Genomic DNA, 15820 nt, shown 5'->3' on the forward strand with positions numbered 1-15820 from the left:
TTGTATTAAGTAAAAATATTTATTCTTAAAACAAAATTACAATTAAGGGAGAGATACAGTAAAGACATCTCTCTCATCACGTAGCATCTGGATATGAGAACATTACAGATCTGGCTTTTAACACAATTGAAACTCCAAGATCAGAGTGGGAGTGGATGGCCATTACATATTGTGCTGGAAACAGACCATAGTCCTTCATAATGTACTTGTGAGTAGTCCCTTAAGAAAAAATAAAATAGAAATAACTGACAGGACTGCAAGCTACACTACAACTAAAATGCAGACTGAGCATTCCCACACACTCACCTTGACAATCTCACATACAGCTAATTATAGTTACCACCAAGCACTTCAGAATCCTAAAAATAATTCCTTAAAAACAAACTAAAGATAAAACAGACAAAGTATACCTGTGAAACTCCCATGACGGTTTCCAGACAAGACATACACACTACAAGCACACAGACAACAAGCACACAAAAAGTTTCATCTGACCTCCTACCAACCTTGTGGAGGCCGGCCATGTTTGAGTCAGTTCAAGCCCGCTTGATTGGTCGACATGGAGAAAAATCCATAATCAAGGTACAACCTTCTCACAAGTCCTGGAAACATGGATGTTTCAGAACATGTCTAAGGAGGTTCTTTTGAAGTCCACCTTGAAGGAATTGATGATAATAGTCCAGAACAAAGCCTGTTACAGTCAATGGCTGCATTCACACAGGCACCCCAATTTGGAGCTTTGTTCCACTAATTAAATTGGCATTTTGACCAATCACAACAGAGCTTATCTGATTGGTCATAAGACTAATTAGTGAAAAAAAATATCAGAATTGGGCTGCCTATCCAAATACTGCCAATGTGGCTATTACTAGGAGTTGGTGAGAAGAGGTTAAGGAGAAGTGGAATGTTCAGTAGAGGGCTTCATTGTTGCTGCTTCGTGGCCTCTTGATCTTCTCTATGTTTTTCAGGATCATGTCATGTAATGTCACCTGCAAGCGGATGGGGTTTGGTTATTAGTCAACAAATATCTGCACCAGAACATGACAGGCAAACATAACATTGATACAACTTGGATGAACAGAGCCAGAACAGTGTGCGTGTATTGCTCACATATTGATTCCTCAGCTCTGACACAATGATCTTGAGGCTGATGTATTCCTTCTCGTCTATTTCAGTCACCGTGCGCTGGTAGTCCTCCTGCAGAGAGACAGATGAGACAGATGGTCAACAACAAGAGACTCGGGGCAGCAGATTGGATGTGGATGTAAACAGTATGCAGTTAACACTTACCACATGAGGGTACTTTGTAATTTTTGAGACTAGCTTCGCTCTGGTGATGTAATACCTGTTGAAAACAAATGTTTGAGACAGTCCAAGGAACCGTTTTATAGATTCATAAGGGAATTTTGTGAAGTAAATAAAAACACAAGGTAGTGTATACTGTGGCATACCTGGAAATTTGGTCCAGGTAAGAGGCTGCCTCTCCTTCCACAGTCCTGAGCTCAGCAACAGTTTCCTCCTGTGGACAGAAACAACAAGACCAGCATCATCTGACAGAAAGGCAAAAGAGTGCAATTTCTGCACCCTAGTGATGGAGATTTGTTCATGTTCGGAAAAGTAGACCAGAAGCTAGACATGTGAATGTGCATGTCTCTGCACTCATACTGATGGGAAAGTATAATACCTGGATGGATACACCAAAGTTGTTACCATCCTCTATTCTGGGGATTAAGAGCTGGACCCACATTTTGACCTGAGAGTGAGAGACATACAGATGAGACAGTCATTTCTTAACAGTAGATCTCCACTAAGCAATTCAGAGTGGGAGAGCCCTCAAAAAGCAATCAATAAATCCCTCAAAGAAAAATGGCTGTGTTTGTGGGTACATACCGTGTTGCATTTCTCTATGAGGGTTCTTATTTCTGGTTTGACTCTTTCGATCAGGTCCACCAGCTGGCCGTTGCTCTTTATCATGCCCCCTGGCATGACAAACACCTTGGGGCCATCTAGAGAGGTGGGATTGAGAGGTCAAATATCCAAGCAGTTTCTAGCTAATATAGAATACTGCAAATCAGTCAAGTGTAGTCTACTATTCTCTTCTATCAAGAAATGTATTAAAGATGAATGGTTCTGGCAAAAGTCGGCATTGACAGACATTAAGAGATACACTTTATTTTACAGTACAGCAATGCCACCAGACTTATTATGCAAGTATCAAAATGGCATGACTACAGGCAGTAGGGTTTACCTTGACAGTTATCATCGAGTCCATCTTCCATTTTCCGTTTTCTGGAATTTTGCTATAAAACATTAACCATGCGTTAACATAGGCATTACTTCTGTTACAGGTCTCCCTTGATCAAAGGGGTTCCACATTTTTCTCCCTCGAACAGTAATGGTCAAGTGCATTGAGCACAGTGACCTGCTGAGAGTCAATGAGCCATTATGTTTATGTCTCATTAACATTCCTTCACAGTGTTATGTTAAAGTGAGTGAGAGAGTGCTGGTGTTGGCTATGCTCCACTTTGTTCGGGGTAGTCTCTTTCAGATGTGGAACATACCCTTGTGATCAGACTAATGAAGTTGTTAGGCAGTGGCAATATAAACAAATGCTAGCTAACTGTGTGTGCAGGCCTTTGTTCCAGCCAAGCAGTAACACACCTGATTCTACTTCTCATAATCTTTTTATTTCACCTTAAATTTAACCAGGTAGGCCAGTTGAGAACAAGTTCTCATTTACAACTGCGACCTGGCCAAGATAAAGCAAAGCAGTGTGACACAAACAACAGAGTTACACATGGAATAAACAAACGTACCGTTAATAATATAATAGAAAAAAATATATATACAGAGTGTGCAAATGAGGTAAGATTAGGGAGGAAAGGCAATAAATAGGCCGTAGTGGCGAAGTAATTACAATTTAGCAATTAAACACTCAAGATATATTAAACACAAGTGATAGATGTGCAGAAAATTAAAATGTGCAAGTAGAGATACTGGGGTGCAAAGGAGAAGAAAAAAAAAAACATGGGGATGGGCTATTTACAGATGGGCTATGTACAGGTGCAATCTGTGAGTTTCTCTGACAACTGATGCTTAAAGCTATTGAGGGAGAGTCTCCAGCTTCAGTGATTTTTGCAATTCGTTCCAGTCATCGCCAGGTCGCAATTGTAAATGAGAACTTGTTCTCAACTTGCCTACCTGGTTAAATAAAGGTGGGGGAAAAAAATAAAAAATAATTGGCAGCAGAGAATTGGAAGGAAAGGCAGGCAAAGCTTTGGGGGATGACCAGTGAGATATACCTGCTGGAGCACGTGCTACGGGTGGGTGCTGCTATGGTGACCAGTGAGCTGAGATAAGGCGGACCTTTACATAGCAAAGACTTATAGATGACCTGGAGCCAGCGGGTTTGGCGACGAATATGAAGCGAGGGCCAGCCAACAGGTCGCAGTGGTGGGTGGTATATGGGGCTTTGGTGACAAAACGGATAGCACTGTGATAGACTACATCCAATTTGCTGAGTGTTGGGAGGTAATCTTGTAAATGACATTGCCGAAGTCAAGGATCGGTAGGATAGTCAGTTTTACAAGGGTATATTTGGCAGCATGAGTAAAGGATGCTTTGTTGCAAAATAGGAAGCCAATTCTAGATTAAAATGTTGGATTGGAGATGTTCACAGTCTAACCAGATACCTAGGTATTTGTAGTTGTCCACATATTCTCAGAAGTCAGAACCGCCCAGAGTACTGATGCTGGACGGGTGGGCAGGTGCGGGCAGCGATCGGTGCATTTAGTTTTACTTGCATTTAAGAGCAGTTGGAGGCCACGGAAGGAGTTGTATGGCATTGATGCTCGTCTGGAGGTTAGTTAACAGTGTCCAAAGATGGGCCAGAGGTATACAGAATGGTGTCGTCTGCGTAGAGGTGGATCAGAGAATCACCAGCAGCAAGAGCAACATCATTGATGTATACAGAGAAAAGAGTCAGCCTGAGAATTTAACCCTGTGGCACCCCCATAGAGACTGCCAGAGGTCCGGACAACAGGCCCTCCAATTTGACACAATGAACACTGAGAAGTAGTTGGTGAATCAGGCGAGGCAGTCATTTGAGAAACCAAGGCTGTTGAGTCTGCCGATAAGAATGTGGCGATTGACAGGGTCGAAGGCCATGGCAAGGTCGATGAAGGCGGCTACACAGTACTGTCTTTTATCGATGGTGGTTTTGATATCGTTTAGGACCTTGAGCGTGGCTGAGGTGCACCCATGACCAGCTCGGAAACCAGATTGCATAGCGGAGAAGGTGCGGCGGAATTCGAAATGGTCGGTAATCTGTTTGTTAACTTGGCTTTCGAAGACCGTAGAATATTCAAAAGGCACTCGCACATCTGAGCAATCTTATTTGCAGGTGCATGGCAACAATTGAACACGAAGGAAAAAGGAAACCGCACACTGCTCTTGATAGTAAAACCGATATTTAATAAGATTACGTATCGGCCACATGTCCTTCGTCAGAGCTTTTGTGATTTAAAAAAAATTAGCACCCTTATGTAGACCTGGCCCCACCAACATCCGTTCTACACATCGAAGGGGGTTGGAGGCAAAGGAAAAACAAATAAGTGCTACCAAATATAACAATATGCATTTCATAAATATTACAAGTGTATAAATAAGGCGTATTAAACACGTCTGTGAAATCTCAATGAGAACATAGTAAGTTTTCATTAGTCACTGGGTACATCGTACGAAAAACGTCAGAATAATCAAAAGAGACATATTTCATGTTCAAATTCACAACATAACATACATAGGCATTTCATCATTAAGTCCTTTAGGAAATAATGTCTGGAGGGTGAAAATCCAAAAACATTCTCTTTTACTCAGAGTATTATTAATAATCACCTCCCCTGTCTGATATCTTAACTTTCTCTATGCCACAAAATCTAAAAGGTGGAAATGTCATGCTTCAGGTCATTGAAATGTACAGCGACTGGATAATCCCTGTCGTTTCTCCTGATTTAACTTATGTTCACTAATTCTCTGTTTGAGAGAGCGGGTGGTTTTACCGACATAACAGAGCCCACATGGACATTTAATCATGTAAATAACATGGGTGGTGGAACACGTAATAATGTAATTTATTTGGAATATTGTTGCATACTGTTTCTTAGAAAGAAAGGCAGGGTAGGAAAGATATGGGTCTGTAGCAGTTTGGGTCTAGAGTGTCTCCCCATTTGAAGAGGGGGATGACTGTGGCAGCTTTCCAATATTTGGGGATCTCAGACAATACGAAAGAGGTTGAACAGGCTAATAATAGGGGTTGCAACAATTGCGGCGGATAATTTTAGAAAGAGAGGGTCCAGATTGTCTAGCCCAGCTGATTTGTAGGGGGTCCAGATTTTGCAACTCTTTCAGAATATCAGCTATCTGGATTTGGGTGAAGCAGAAATGTGGGAGGCTTGGGCAAGTTGCTGTGGGGGGTGCAGGGCTGTTGACCGGGGTAGGGGTAGCCAGGTGGAAAGCATGGCCAGCCGTAGAAAAATGCTTATTGAAATTCTGAATTATCGTGGATTTAAAAAAATAATTGGCGGTGACAGTGTTTCATAGCCTCAGTGCAGTGGGCAGCTGCTGCTCTTATTCTCCATGGTCTTTACAGTGTCCCAGAACCTTTTGGAGTTTGTGCTACAGGATGCAAATTTCTGTTTGAAAAAGCTAGCCTTTGCTTTCCTAACTGCCTGTGTATATCGGTTCCTAACTTCCCTAAAAAAAAGTTGCATATCACAGGGGCTATTCAATGCTAATTCAGAATGCCACAGGATGTTTTTGTGCTGGTCAAGGGCAGTCAGGTCTAGAGTGAACCAAGGGCTAGATCTGTTCCTGGTTCTACATGTTTTAAACGGGGTATGCTTATTTAAGATGGTCAGGAAAACACTTTAAGAAAAACCAGGCATCCTCTACTGACGGAATGAGGTCAGTATCCTTCCAGGATACCCGGGCCAGGTCGATTAGAAAGGCCTGCTTGCTGAAGTGTTTTAGGGTGACGGGTGGTCGTTCGACTGCAGACCCATTACGAACGCAGGCAATGAGGCAGTGATCGCTGAGATCCTGGTTGAAGAGAGCAGGGGTGTATTCAGAGGGCAGGTTGGTCAGGATGATATCTATGAGGGTGCCGGTGTCAATCAAGATCCGATTTGCTAAATCAAGTGTGTTACCTGTAACCATGGGGGCAGCAGGTAGCCTAGTGGTTAGTAGTTAGCCTAGTGGTTAGACCGTTGGGCCAGTAACCGAAAGGTTGCTAGATCGAATCCGAGCTGACAAGGTAAACATATGTTGTTCTGCCCCTGAACAAGGCAGTTAACCCACTGTTCCTAGGCCGTCATTGTAAATATGAATTTTTGTATTGAATGTATACACTTTCATGATACTGATTTGATGCAAATGAGAATCCATGAACTTACCACATCTACTCCATCATGACTATTGTTGAGAATGATTGGGTCAGGTACTTTGACGTTTATCTCGGAGTGGATATCTTTCAGGTCTGCGACATTCAAAATGGGCTCCTGGAAAGGATGAAGAAATCAAGTCAGTGTATTTGTCAAATGCTTACGGGCCCTTCCCAAAAATGCAGAGAATTTGAAAAATAACAACACGTGGAATAATTACACAATGAGTAACGATAACTTGGATATACCAACTCGATGTGCCGGGGTACGAGGTAGATATGTACAGTTGAAGTCGGAAGTTAACATACACTTGGGTTGGAGTCATTAAAACTCGTTTTTCAACCACTCCACAGATTTCTTGTTAACAAACTATAGGTTTGGCAAGTCAGTTAGGACATCTACTTTGTGAATGAGAAGTAATTATTCCAACAATTGTTTACAGACAGATTATTTCACCTATAAAACTCACTATGACAATTCCAGTGAGTCAGAAGTTTACACACACTAAGTTGCATGTGCCTTTAAACAGCTTGGAAAATTCCAGAAAATTGTGTCATGGCTTTAGAAGCTTCTGTTAGGCTAATTTACATCATCTGAGTCAATTGGAGGTGCACCTGTGGATGTATTTCAAGGCATACCATCAAACTCAGTGCCTCTTTGCTTGACATCATGGGGAAAATCAATAGAAATCAGCCAAGACCTCAGGAAAAAATGTGTAGACTTCCACAAGTCTGGTTCTGTCAGGAGGAATGGGCCACAATTCACCCAACTTATTGTGGGAAGCTTGTGGAAGGCTGAAACGTTTGACCCAAGTTAAACAATTTAAAGGCAATGCAAAATCAAATACAAACAATTAGTATGGAAACTTCTGACCCACTGAGAACGTGAAATCAATCATTCTCTCTACTATTATTCTGACATTCCACATTCTTAAAATAAAGTGGTGATCCTAACTGACCGAAGACAGGGATTTTTTACTAGGATTAAATGTCAGGAATTGTGAAAAACTGAGTTTCAATGTATTTGGCTAAGGTGTATGTAAACTTCCAACTTCAACTGTACAAATGTGGGGTAAAGAGACTAGGCAACAAGATAGATAATAAACAGTAGCAGCAGTGTATGTGATGAGTCAAAAGAGAGTGCAAAAGGTTCAATGCATATAGTCCAGGTATCTATTTGGTTAACTATTTAACAATCTTATGGCCTGGCGGTAGAATCTGTTCAGGGTCCTGTTGGTTCCAGACTTGGTGCATCGGTGCCGTAGCTGAGAGAACAGTCTATGACTTGGGTGGCTGGAGTACTTGACAATTTTTAGGGCCTTCCTCTGACACCGCCTGGTATTGAGGCCCTGGACGGTAGTGCGTACGACCCAGGATGCCAAGCCATTGCCATACCAAGCAGTGAGGCAGCCAGCCAAGATGCTCTCAATAGTGCAGCTGTAGAACGTTGAGTATCAGAGGGCCCATGCAAAATATTTTCAGCCTCCTAAATTGGAAAGAGGCGTTGTCGTGCCTTCCTCACGACTGTGTTGGTGTGTGTAACTGATGTGAAATGGCTAGCTAGTTAGCGGGGTGTGCACTAATAGCCTTTCAATCGGTGACGTCACTCACTCTGAGACCTTGAAGTAGTTGTTCCCCTTGCTCTGCAAGGGCTGTGGCTTTTGTGGAGCCATGGGCAACGATGCTTCGAGGGTGGCTGTTGTCTATGTGTGCAGAGGGCCCCTGGTTCGAGCCCAGGTAGGGGCGAGGAAAGGGACGTAAGCTAAACTGTAACATGTGGACTAGAGCTGGGTGATATGGACAAATCCAAAGCGCAATAAATTGCCTGAATTGATGCAATAACAATAAGTTATAACATTAATGTGCACTACAGTTATTATGTACTACTGGTTTGATGGTTGTTGCCATCAACTGTTCCATTAAGAATCACCCATATTAGCAAGTGTATTTAACATCAAATTTCACTAGTATAGGCTACGTATCGTAATGATTGATATCGGCAAAATTCTTGTGATTGGTGTTGATCATTTTCGATTTATCGTCCCAGCTCTAGTGTGGACCATGTTAATTAGTGATACGGACACAGGAACTTCAGGCTCTCAACCCACTTCACTGCAGCCACATCGATGGAGGCGTGCTCAAACCTTACCCTTAATTAAAGGGCCCTGGATTAACCTAGATTCTATTTTGACAATAAAATGTACAACAATAGAATCCCTGTTATTAGAATATGAATTACCTTCAGAAAGCTGTCAAGTTCCAGCAACTTTTTGGGGAAAAAGTCTGCGACCAGGTTCTCAGCCTAGTAAAGAACAAAGTTATTTTTTTTTTAAATCAATGATCACGTGTCCACCAGCATCAGTATATACATGATGCCTCCACTACATGACGACTCCAAACAGTTGTGGTTTTTGATTGATAGTTATTTGTGGTTGGTAAAATGTGTGAAATATAAGACTAGGACCATCAAAAGTCTAAAATAGGTACATGACATAATATTGCTACTCACCTCACCCGTGATCCGCTCTCTGAAGGCGTCAACCTGAGAAAATAACAATTTTCGAACACATCTTATAAAACGTGAGTGAAAGTAAAACCATGTTGAATGACAGTCCAATAACACCACGTGCCATTTGATGGGAGCAGCTGTTCTTAACACCATACTTCCCCCCGTCTGTAGCTAGCAGGGGACCTATCTAGTTAAATTTGTACATATGCTAATGTTATCGCTCTCCCCAAGAACTGTTAGTGTTACAACAGATTCAATTGGAAATAGAGTTACTAACGTAACTAGCTAACGTTGCCGTTTCTGCAGAAAAAGACAGCCCGCGTGCTTAAAATGTGTGATGCGGGATACTGTAGATAAACAAACAAATCGCTACTGTCCAGTCTCAACAGGATAGATAAACAAACACCACTTACTGAGCTCAGATTTTTTCAATTTAACATTCATAGATGTTGTGCTGTGCTAATAACGTAGCTAGCTACTATAATCAATGAGCAAAATGCAGCTAACCTCCCTAGCTAGGCCTGGCAAGCATTCTCAATTATTCAACTTCTGCGTCAAAGAAATTGTGAAAACATTACCTTTGTTTTGAGGTCATTGTCTACCTTAATGCCTTTTGAAGACATAATTTGAAATAAATCAAATTAACTGATATAAACAAACAAAAACGGTTTTAAGTGGCTCGTTGTTGCTTTGCCGCACACTGCTTCGAAATCAAGTTATGACGTAGGAAAGATGCGACTCGTAAAACAACCACGTGGACCAAAAAAAGCGCATCACTAGCTATGTTTCTCGTGGATTATTTTACAATTTAAGATTATATACTGATAAACAAAAGTTACGTCCATGTATTACATTAACTGTGTGTCAGTGTTTATTTTTACACAACATTGATTCAAATATGCGTTTCTGTCACGTGGTCGTATGGGTGTGTTTACATAGCTGGTGATGTAAACAGAAAAGACGCCTCATCCGGATAAATCACATACCATAAAGGCAGACTATCTGTATTTATCTCGGCAACAGTGATTCATTTTTGTTTTCCTTGATATGTTTTAATTCATAGAAACAAGAAGCAATGGACTTCTACATCAATTTGAAGGTGAATTTCAGGGGGAATGCGAAGAATTTTCTTCTGTCAGGTTCCGAGACGAAGAGTTGGGAGTCAATGGAGGCCATGGTAAGCAAGGATAACGACGCTGGTGTTTTCATAGCAGCATTCACCTTGGCATACCTTTACGGTATGCTGTTACTGAAGCTAAAGCTATCAACCATCGATCGCCGGCCGCTTATTTGCTAAATGTTGTATACCTTGTATAAATGATTGATACCCTGTAGTTGAAAACATTGTTCTAGCTATGACAATCTAATATTTAACAATTAGGGCCTAGTGTTAGCTAGTAGTTACAGTAGCTACCGATCTAAACGAACACAAAATCAGTACTACAACAACATCCCAGTCGCAACAACATAATATTGAGCAATGCTAAAATAAGAGGCGCTGCTATTAATAAAAGTGGATATATTACAATAGGCCTACATTGTGCTGAAGATACATTAGAAATTAATTTGTTGCCTGCCCTGTAGAGGGCATCCACGTAGATGAGTATACATGCGTCGTAACCATGTCAATGGCAACAACAACAGTAAAGATGACCAGTGACATTCTTGGTATGAGCGCATGAAGCAGTGGCTGTCAAAATAGACTAAGCAGAACCTTACTGACAGTTGTGGCTGCTTTGTGTGATGTATTGTTGTCTCTACCTTCTTACCCTTTGTGCTGTTGTCTGTGCCCAATAATGTTTGTACCCTGTTTTGTGCTGCTACCATGTTGTGCTGCTACCATGCTATGTTGTCATTAGAGGTCGACCATTATGATTTTTCAACACCAATACCGATTATTGGAGGACCAAAAAAAGCAGATACCGATTAATCGGCGGATTATTTTTTTTTTAAAGAAGAAAAAAATATTATAATAAATAAATATATATTTGTAATAATGACAATTACAACAATACTGAATGAACACTTATTTTAACTTAATATAATATATAAATAAAATCTATTTAGACTCAAATAAATAATGTTCAATTTGGTTTAAATAATGCAAAAACAAAGTGTTGGAGAAGAAAGTAAAAGTACAATATGTGCCATGTAAAAAAGCTAATGTTTAAGTTTCTTGCTCAGAACATGCTGGTGGTTCCTTTTTAACATGAGTCTTCAATATTCCCCAGGTAAGAAGTTTTAGGTTGTAGTTTTTGTAGGACTATTTCTCTCTATACCATTTGTATTTCATATACCTTGACTATTGGATGTTCTAATAGGTACTTTAGTATTGCCAGCCTAATCTTGTGAGTTGATAGACTTGAAGTCAAACAGCGCAATGCTTGAAGTACAGCGAAGAGCTGCTGGGAAATGCAGGAAAGTGTTGTTTGAATGAATGCTTACGAGCCTGCTGCTGCCTACCACCACTGTCAGACTGCTCTATGAAATCATAGACTTAATTATAATATAATAACACACAGAAATACGAGCCTTATGTCATTAATATGGTAAAATCCGGAAACTATCATTTAAAAAACAAAACGTTTATTCTTTCAGTGAAATATGGAACTGTTCCGTATTTTATCTAACGGGTGGCATCCCTATGTCTAAATATTGCTGTTACATTGCACAACCTTCAATGTTATGTCATAATTATGTATAATTCTGGCAAATGAATTACGGTCTTTGTTAGGAAGAAATGGTCTTCACACAGATCGCAATGAGCCAGGCGGCCCAAACTGTTGCATATACCCTGACTGCTTGCACAGCACGCAAGAGAAGTGACACAATTTCCCTAGTTAAAATAAATTAATGTCAGCAGGCAATATTAACTAAATATGCAGGTTTAAAAATATATACTTGTGTATTCATTTTAAGAAAGGCATGGATGTTTATGGTTAGGTACACATTGGTGCAACGACAGTGCTTTTTTCGCAAATGCGCTTGTTAAATCACCCGTTTGGCGAAGTAGGCTGTGATTCAATGATAAATTAACAGGCAACTCATCGATTATATGCAACGCAGGACAAGCTAGATAACTACACATGGTTGATGATATTACTAGTTTAACTAGTGATTATGTTAAGATTGATTGTTTTTTTATAAGATAAATTTAATGCTAGCTAGCACCTTACCATGGCTCCTTGCTGCACTCGCATAACAGGTAGTCTCCCTGCCACGCAGTCTCCTTGTGGAGTGCAATGTAATCTGCCATAATCGGTGTCCAAAAATGCAGATTACCGATTGTTATGAAAACTTGAAATCGGCCCCAATTAGTCGACCATTCCGATTTAATCGGTCAACCTCTAGTTGTCATGTGTTGCTGCCATGCTATGTTGTTGTCTTAGGTCTCTCTTTATGTAGTGTTGTGTTGTCTCGTCGTGATGTGTGTTTTGTCCTATATTTAATTATTATAATTTTTTTTTAAATAAAACAATTAAATAATCCCAGCCCCCTCCCCCGCAGGAGGCCTTTTGGTAGGCCATCATTGTAAATAATAATTTGTTCTTAACTGATTTGCCTAGTTAAATAAAGGTAAAAAGATATATATACAAAAAATTCCCCAGTATCATCTATTATTCAGTTGCATCATTTTGGGATTAATTCATATTTAACCCAGTGACACTTTATTAACAACAGTCAGGCTATTGAGATGGAGGGCTACACTGCGTGCTACAGTTAATGTTGCTAGTTCTCTGTGGTTCTCATTTCCTTTTCATAACTACCACAACAGAACATGTTACTCGCCTATGATAGCTTGGTTCATGATAATACTATAGTCTTTTTGACGTCATTGTGGGTGGTATTGATTCGAGGGCGAGTCTGACACTTGAGGGTTCCGTCTCTCACTCCAGAGTTTAACAGCCCAGCCATATGATGTCAAAATAAACATTTGAGCCAAGCCACCTCATCTGACAACATCCCCTTGTGCCAAGATGTGTCACTTTCCAAAGCAAGGCAATAAAATATCTGCATTCTCTTTCTTCCCACAGTAAAATGGGAAATCTTAATTTCAGTGAGTGCAAGACTGAATGGTAGATGCCAGTTGTTGTTTTTCCTATATGGAGAGTTTATGAGACTGTTTGCCTCTGAATCTCCTGGCAGCAGCAAGCTCAGACTCCATTGTCACTCTGCTGTCCGTCAGTCACCAGTCACGGAGTTCATCCTCATTGAAAATGCCATTGTGTCTCCATGTTGCCATGGCATTGCCTTCAAGGAGACCTATCAATTTTCCTTTCAGGCATCATATGCTACATCATAGCCCTGCTTGTTCATTCAATGAGCAAATATGGGATACTACGGCATAGCCTAAATATAACCGTGATAACATGATTGATTTTTGGCTCTTCTTGAAAGGATCACTTTTATTCCATTTGGAGGCGCCTGTCCTTTGTCTGAGATACAGCTTGCTGAATCATGTAATACACTGGTTGGTTTATAGATTGTGTCTTTTGTCTACAGGTGAAAAGGTCCTTTGGCCTGTGTAATCTACAAGTTACTTATTTTGATGAGGAGAATGAGGAGGTGAGTGAGCGAAGGGTTACGGCAATGTTAATTTGTTGGGACTGGTAATACAATGCTATTACAATGTTGTTGCAATACATTTCTGTTTTGTGTTTCAGGTATCCATAAACAGCCAAAGTGAGTAGTAAAACACATTTATTTTGTACCAAACATAATATTAATTAGTTGCTCAATGTAACATGTCCAATAATTATATTTTTCCTCTTCTAGTGGAGTATGAGGAGGCATTAAAGGTAGGTGGTAACTTAAATCTGACTCCTGTCCCTGCTTAGGCCTTATGATGACAAAAGGTTCAAGTGAAGTGGAACTGTTACCTGAGGCAGGATCCAAAATACACCTTTCAGTAACAAAGCAATACATTCCTCTGTTGATTTCATCAGAGTGCATCCAGGCAAGGGAACCGGCTGCACATGAATGTGTATGAGACCAGGGGTCAGCCCACGCGTGTGCCAGCCAAGGCCAGTGGAGGGGAGCCCAAGAGAGGGTTCCGTCCCCCACAGCACTGCCCAACCCTGGCTCAAGTGGTGAGCCGGAAGGTCCAGGCTGCTGTCCCCGAACAGGGCATGGTAAGGACAGAGCTATAGATATGCACACTACTGTATACTTCCTACTAAATAGTGCTGAGCGATTAACCAACATTTTGGTTATGTTTCGGTTTTTAAACAACTAATTTACCAATGTTGGTTAAATTATAGGGACCAAGTGGTGCAGCGATTTAAGGCACTGCCGCGCAGTACTAGAGGTGTCACTACAGACCCGGGTTCGATCCCGGGCTGTATCACAACTGGCCGTGATCGTGAGTCCCATAGGGCAGCGCACAATTGGCCCAGCGTCGTCCGGGTTAGGGAAGGGTTTGGCCGGGGTAGGCTGTCATTGTAATATAATAATTTGTTATTAACTGACTTGAATGGTTAAATAAATGTGTAAAAATATATTTTTATATATACATATATATATTTGAATTCCATTTCGTTCATTTTTTTCTGTGAGCTCAATGCGCACATTCTCTAGAGATAAATTAGATCCAGCCTGAACTGTGTGATGTAGGAAGGAGTTGTAGATTCCAACAGGCCAATATTCTACATAGGTTAGCGCATAAAATGCGGTAATTAACTACAATGACCAAGATCCATTGCGTGAGGTGATATAGAGAGCAACGCTTCGTGGGGTATCTACCAGAAAATACACAATCTAAGTGATTGGTAGTGGCTATTTAGCAGTCATAAAAGTATGCCTTATTTACTTTGAAGAACTACATTTTTAGATTTTGTCAGACTGCATAGGCAGCAGCTACATAGAGATGAGATGACTTGAAATAATAAAGTAATCAAATAAAACAAATGTAATATACACAACAACTGAAATATTTCATTAATGTATGGTGAATAAATGATGGTTGATAAGCAGTAATGGGCAGTCACTACCATCATCATGGGATTTTTATTCATTGCTTTATTCTGTGTTACAGCATTCAACCCACATAATGCATAGTGTATTTAATGTTGTTTTTATAATCGATTCAAAACCAAACCCAACTGACCTCATTGTACTAATCGCTCAGCACTATTACTCTTATATAGCTAATTCTTTCAAATTGGATGAATGTGTCATTAGGTATTCATTTAATACAAGTAAAGACCAAACTAAATCATTGCGTGTTCTAAAAATAAATATGACTTATTTGTCTGATTTCTCACCGATGTGTTTCTACTTTGGTTTCCAAGGTGATCATGAAAGAACTAAAGGGGACCAAAGAGGAAGATAAGACACCTCCAGCATGGTTTACATCTTACATGGAGAAGGTGAGGAGATGATTTGGAAATGACTGTGGTTTTATCGTCAATGAATGTACTGTTTAGAATCATACCACTTAACCTTGACATTATATGGTTGTATGTGTATATTTTTATAGATTGAAATTAAACTCACTAGCTAACCAGTAACCCAAACTCTCGTCATCCAGTTCAAAGACCAAGTAGTGAGGGAGGCAGTGGAGAAGATCTGTCGGGAGTTCTCGGGCCAGTGCTGCATCCACAAGCCCATTGGGGCTGAGGCCCAGATTCCTGAGGTGACCTCCTCCACCCTGCCTGGGGGTCCTAGTTCCACCCCTGCCTGCAGCAGCTGCCGGGGCCAGACCGCTGGGGGAGGATACCAGTGCAGGTGAGAAGGGGAGGAGGAGAAGAGAGGTGGCTTCGAGAAAGACTAGGGAGGACATTGACAAATGGGAATTAGTTAAAATGTGAGTTAAGGTAAATAAACACCAATGTAATCAGATATTTTCTTACATGTTTTTGTAAATAGCCTAC

General features: G+C 40.7%; 2 protein-coding genes across 3 annotated transcripts in view; one reads left to right on the top strand and one right to left on the bottom strand.

Annotated features, from left to right (window-relative positions):
- Positions 1-9729, bottom strand: LOC110486387 (proteasome activator complex subunit 3). Its single transcript, XM_021557932.3, has 11 exons — positions 9527-9729; positions 8949-8981; positions 8679-8741; positions 6453-6557; positions 2249-2300; positions 1891-2006; positions 1685-1753; positions 1452-1519; positions 1291-1345; positions 1111-1197; positions 1-989 (listed from the first exon to the last, which is right to left on the bottom strand). Exons 1-11 carry the CDS (start codon positions 9569-9571, stop codon positions 909-911), a joined length of 774 nt encoding a protein of 257 aa, XP_021413607.1. The 5' UTR covers positions 9572-9729; the 3' UTR covers positions 1-908.
- The window catches only part of LOC110486386 (next to BRCA1 gene 1 protein), a 13275-nt gene continuing 7144 nt past the window's right edge, over positions 9690-15820 (top strand). For both annotated transcript variants that reach the window (XR_002468066.3, XM_021557931.3), the window contains exons 1-7: positions 9690-10125; positions 13452-13514; positions 13613-13631; positions 13725-13747; positions 13895-14080; positions 15239-15316; positions 15478-15674. Coding sequence is in view for 1 of the 2 variants with exons in the window: in XM_021557931.3 (XP_021413606.2) it covers positions 10024-10125; positions 13452-13514; positions 13613-13631; positions 13725-13747; positions 13895-14080; positions 15239-15316; positions 15478-15674 (668 nt within the window). In the remaining variant the exon portion in view is untranslated. The remainder of the gene's footprint in view (positions 10126-13451; positions 13515-13612; positions 13632-13724; positions 13748-13894; positions 14081-15238; positions 15317-15477; positions 15675-15820) is intronic.

The sequence above is a fragment of the Oncorhynchus mykiss genome, chromosome 13 (genome assembly GCF_057628025.1).
Source record: "Oncorhynchus mykiss isolate SJ-2025 chromosome 13, ASM5762802v1, whole genome shotgun sequence".
In the NCBI taxonomy this organism is placed as follows: Eukaryota; Metazoa; Chordata; class Actinopteri; order Salmoniformes; family Salmonidae; genus Oncorhynchus; species Oncorhynchus mykiss.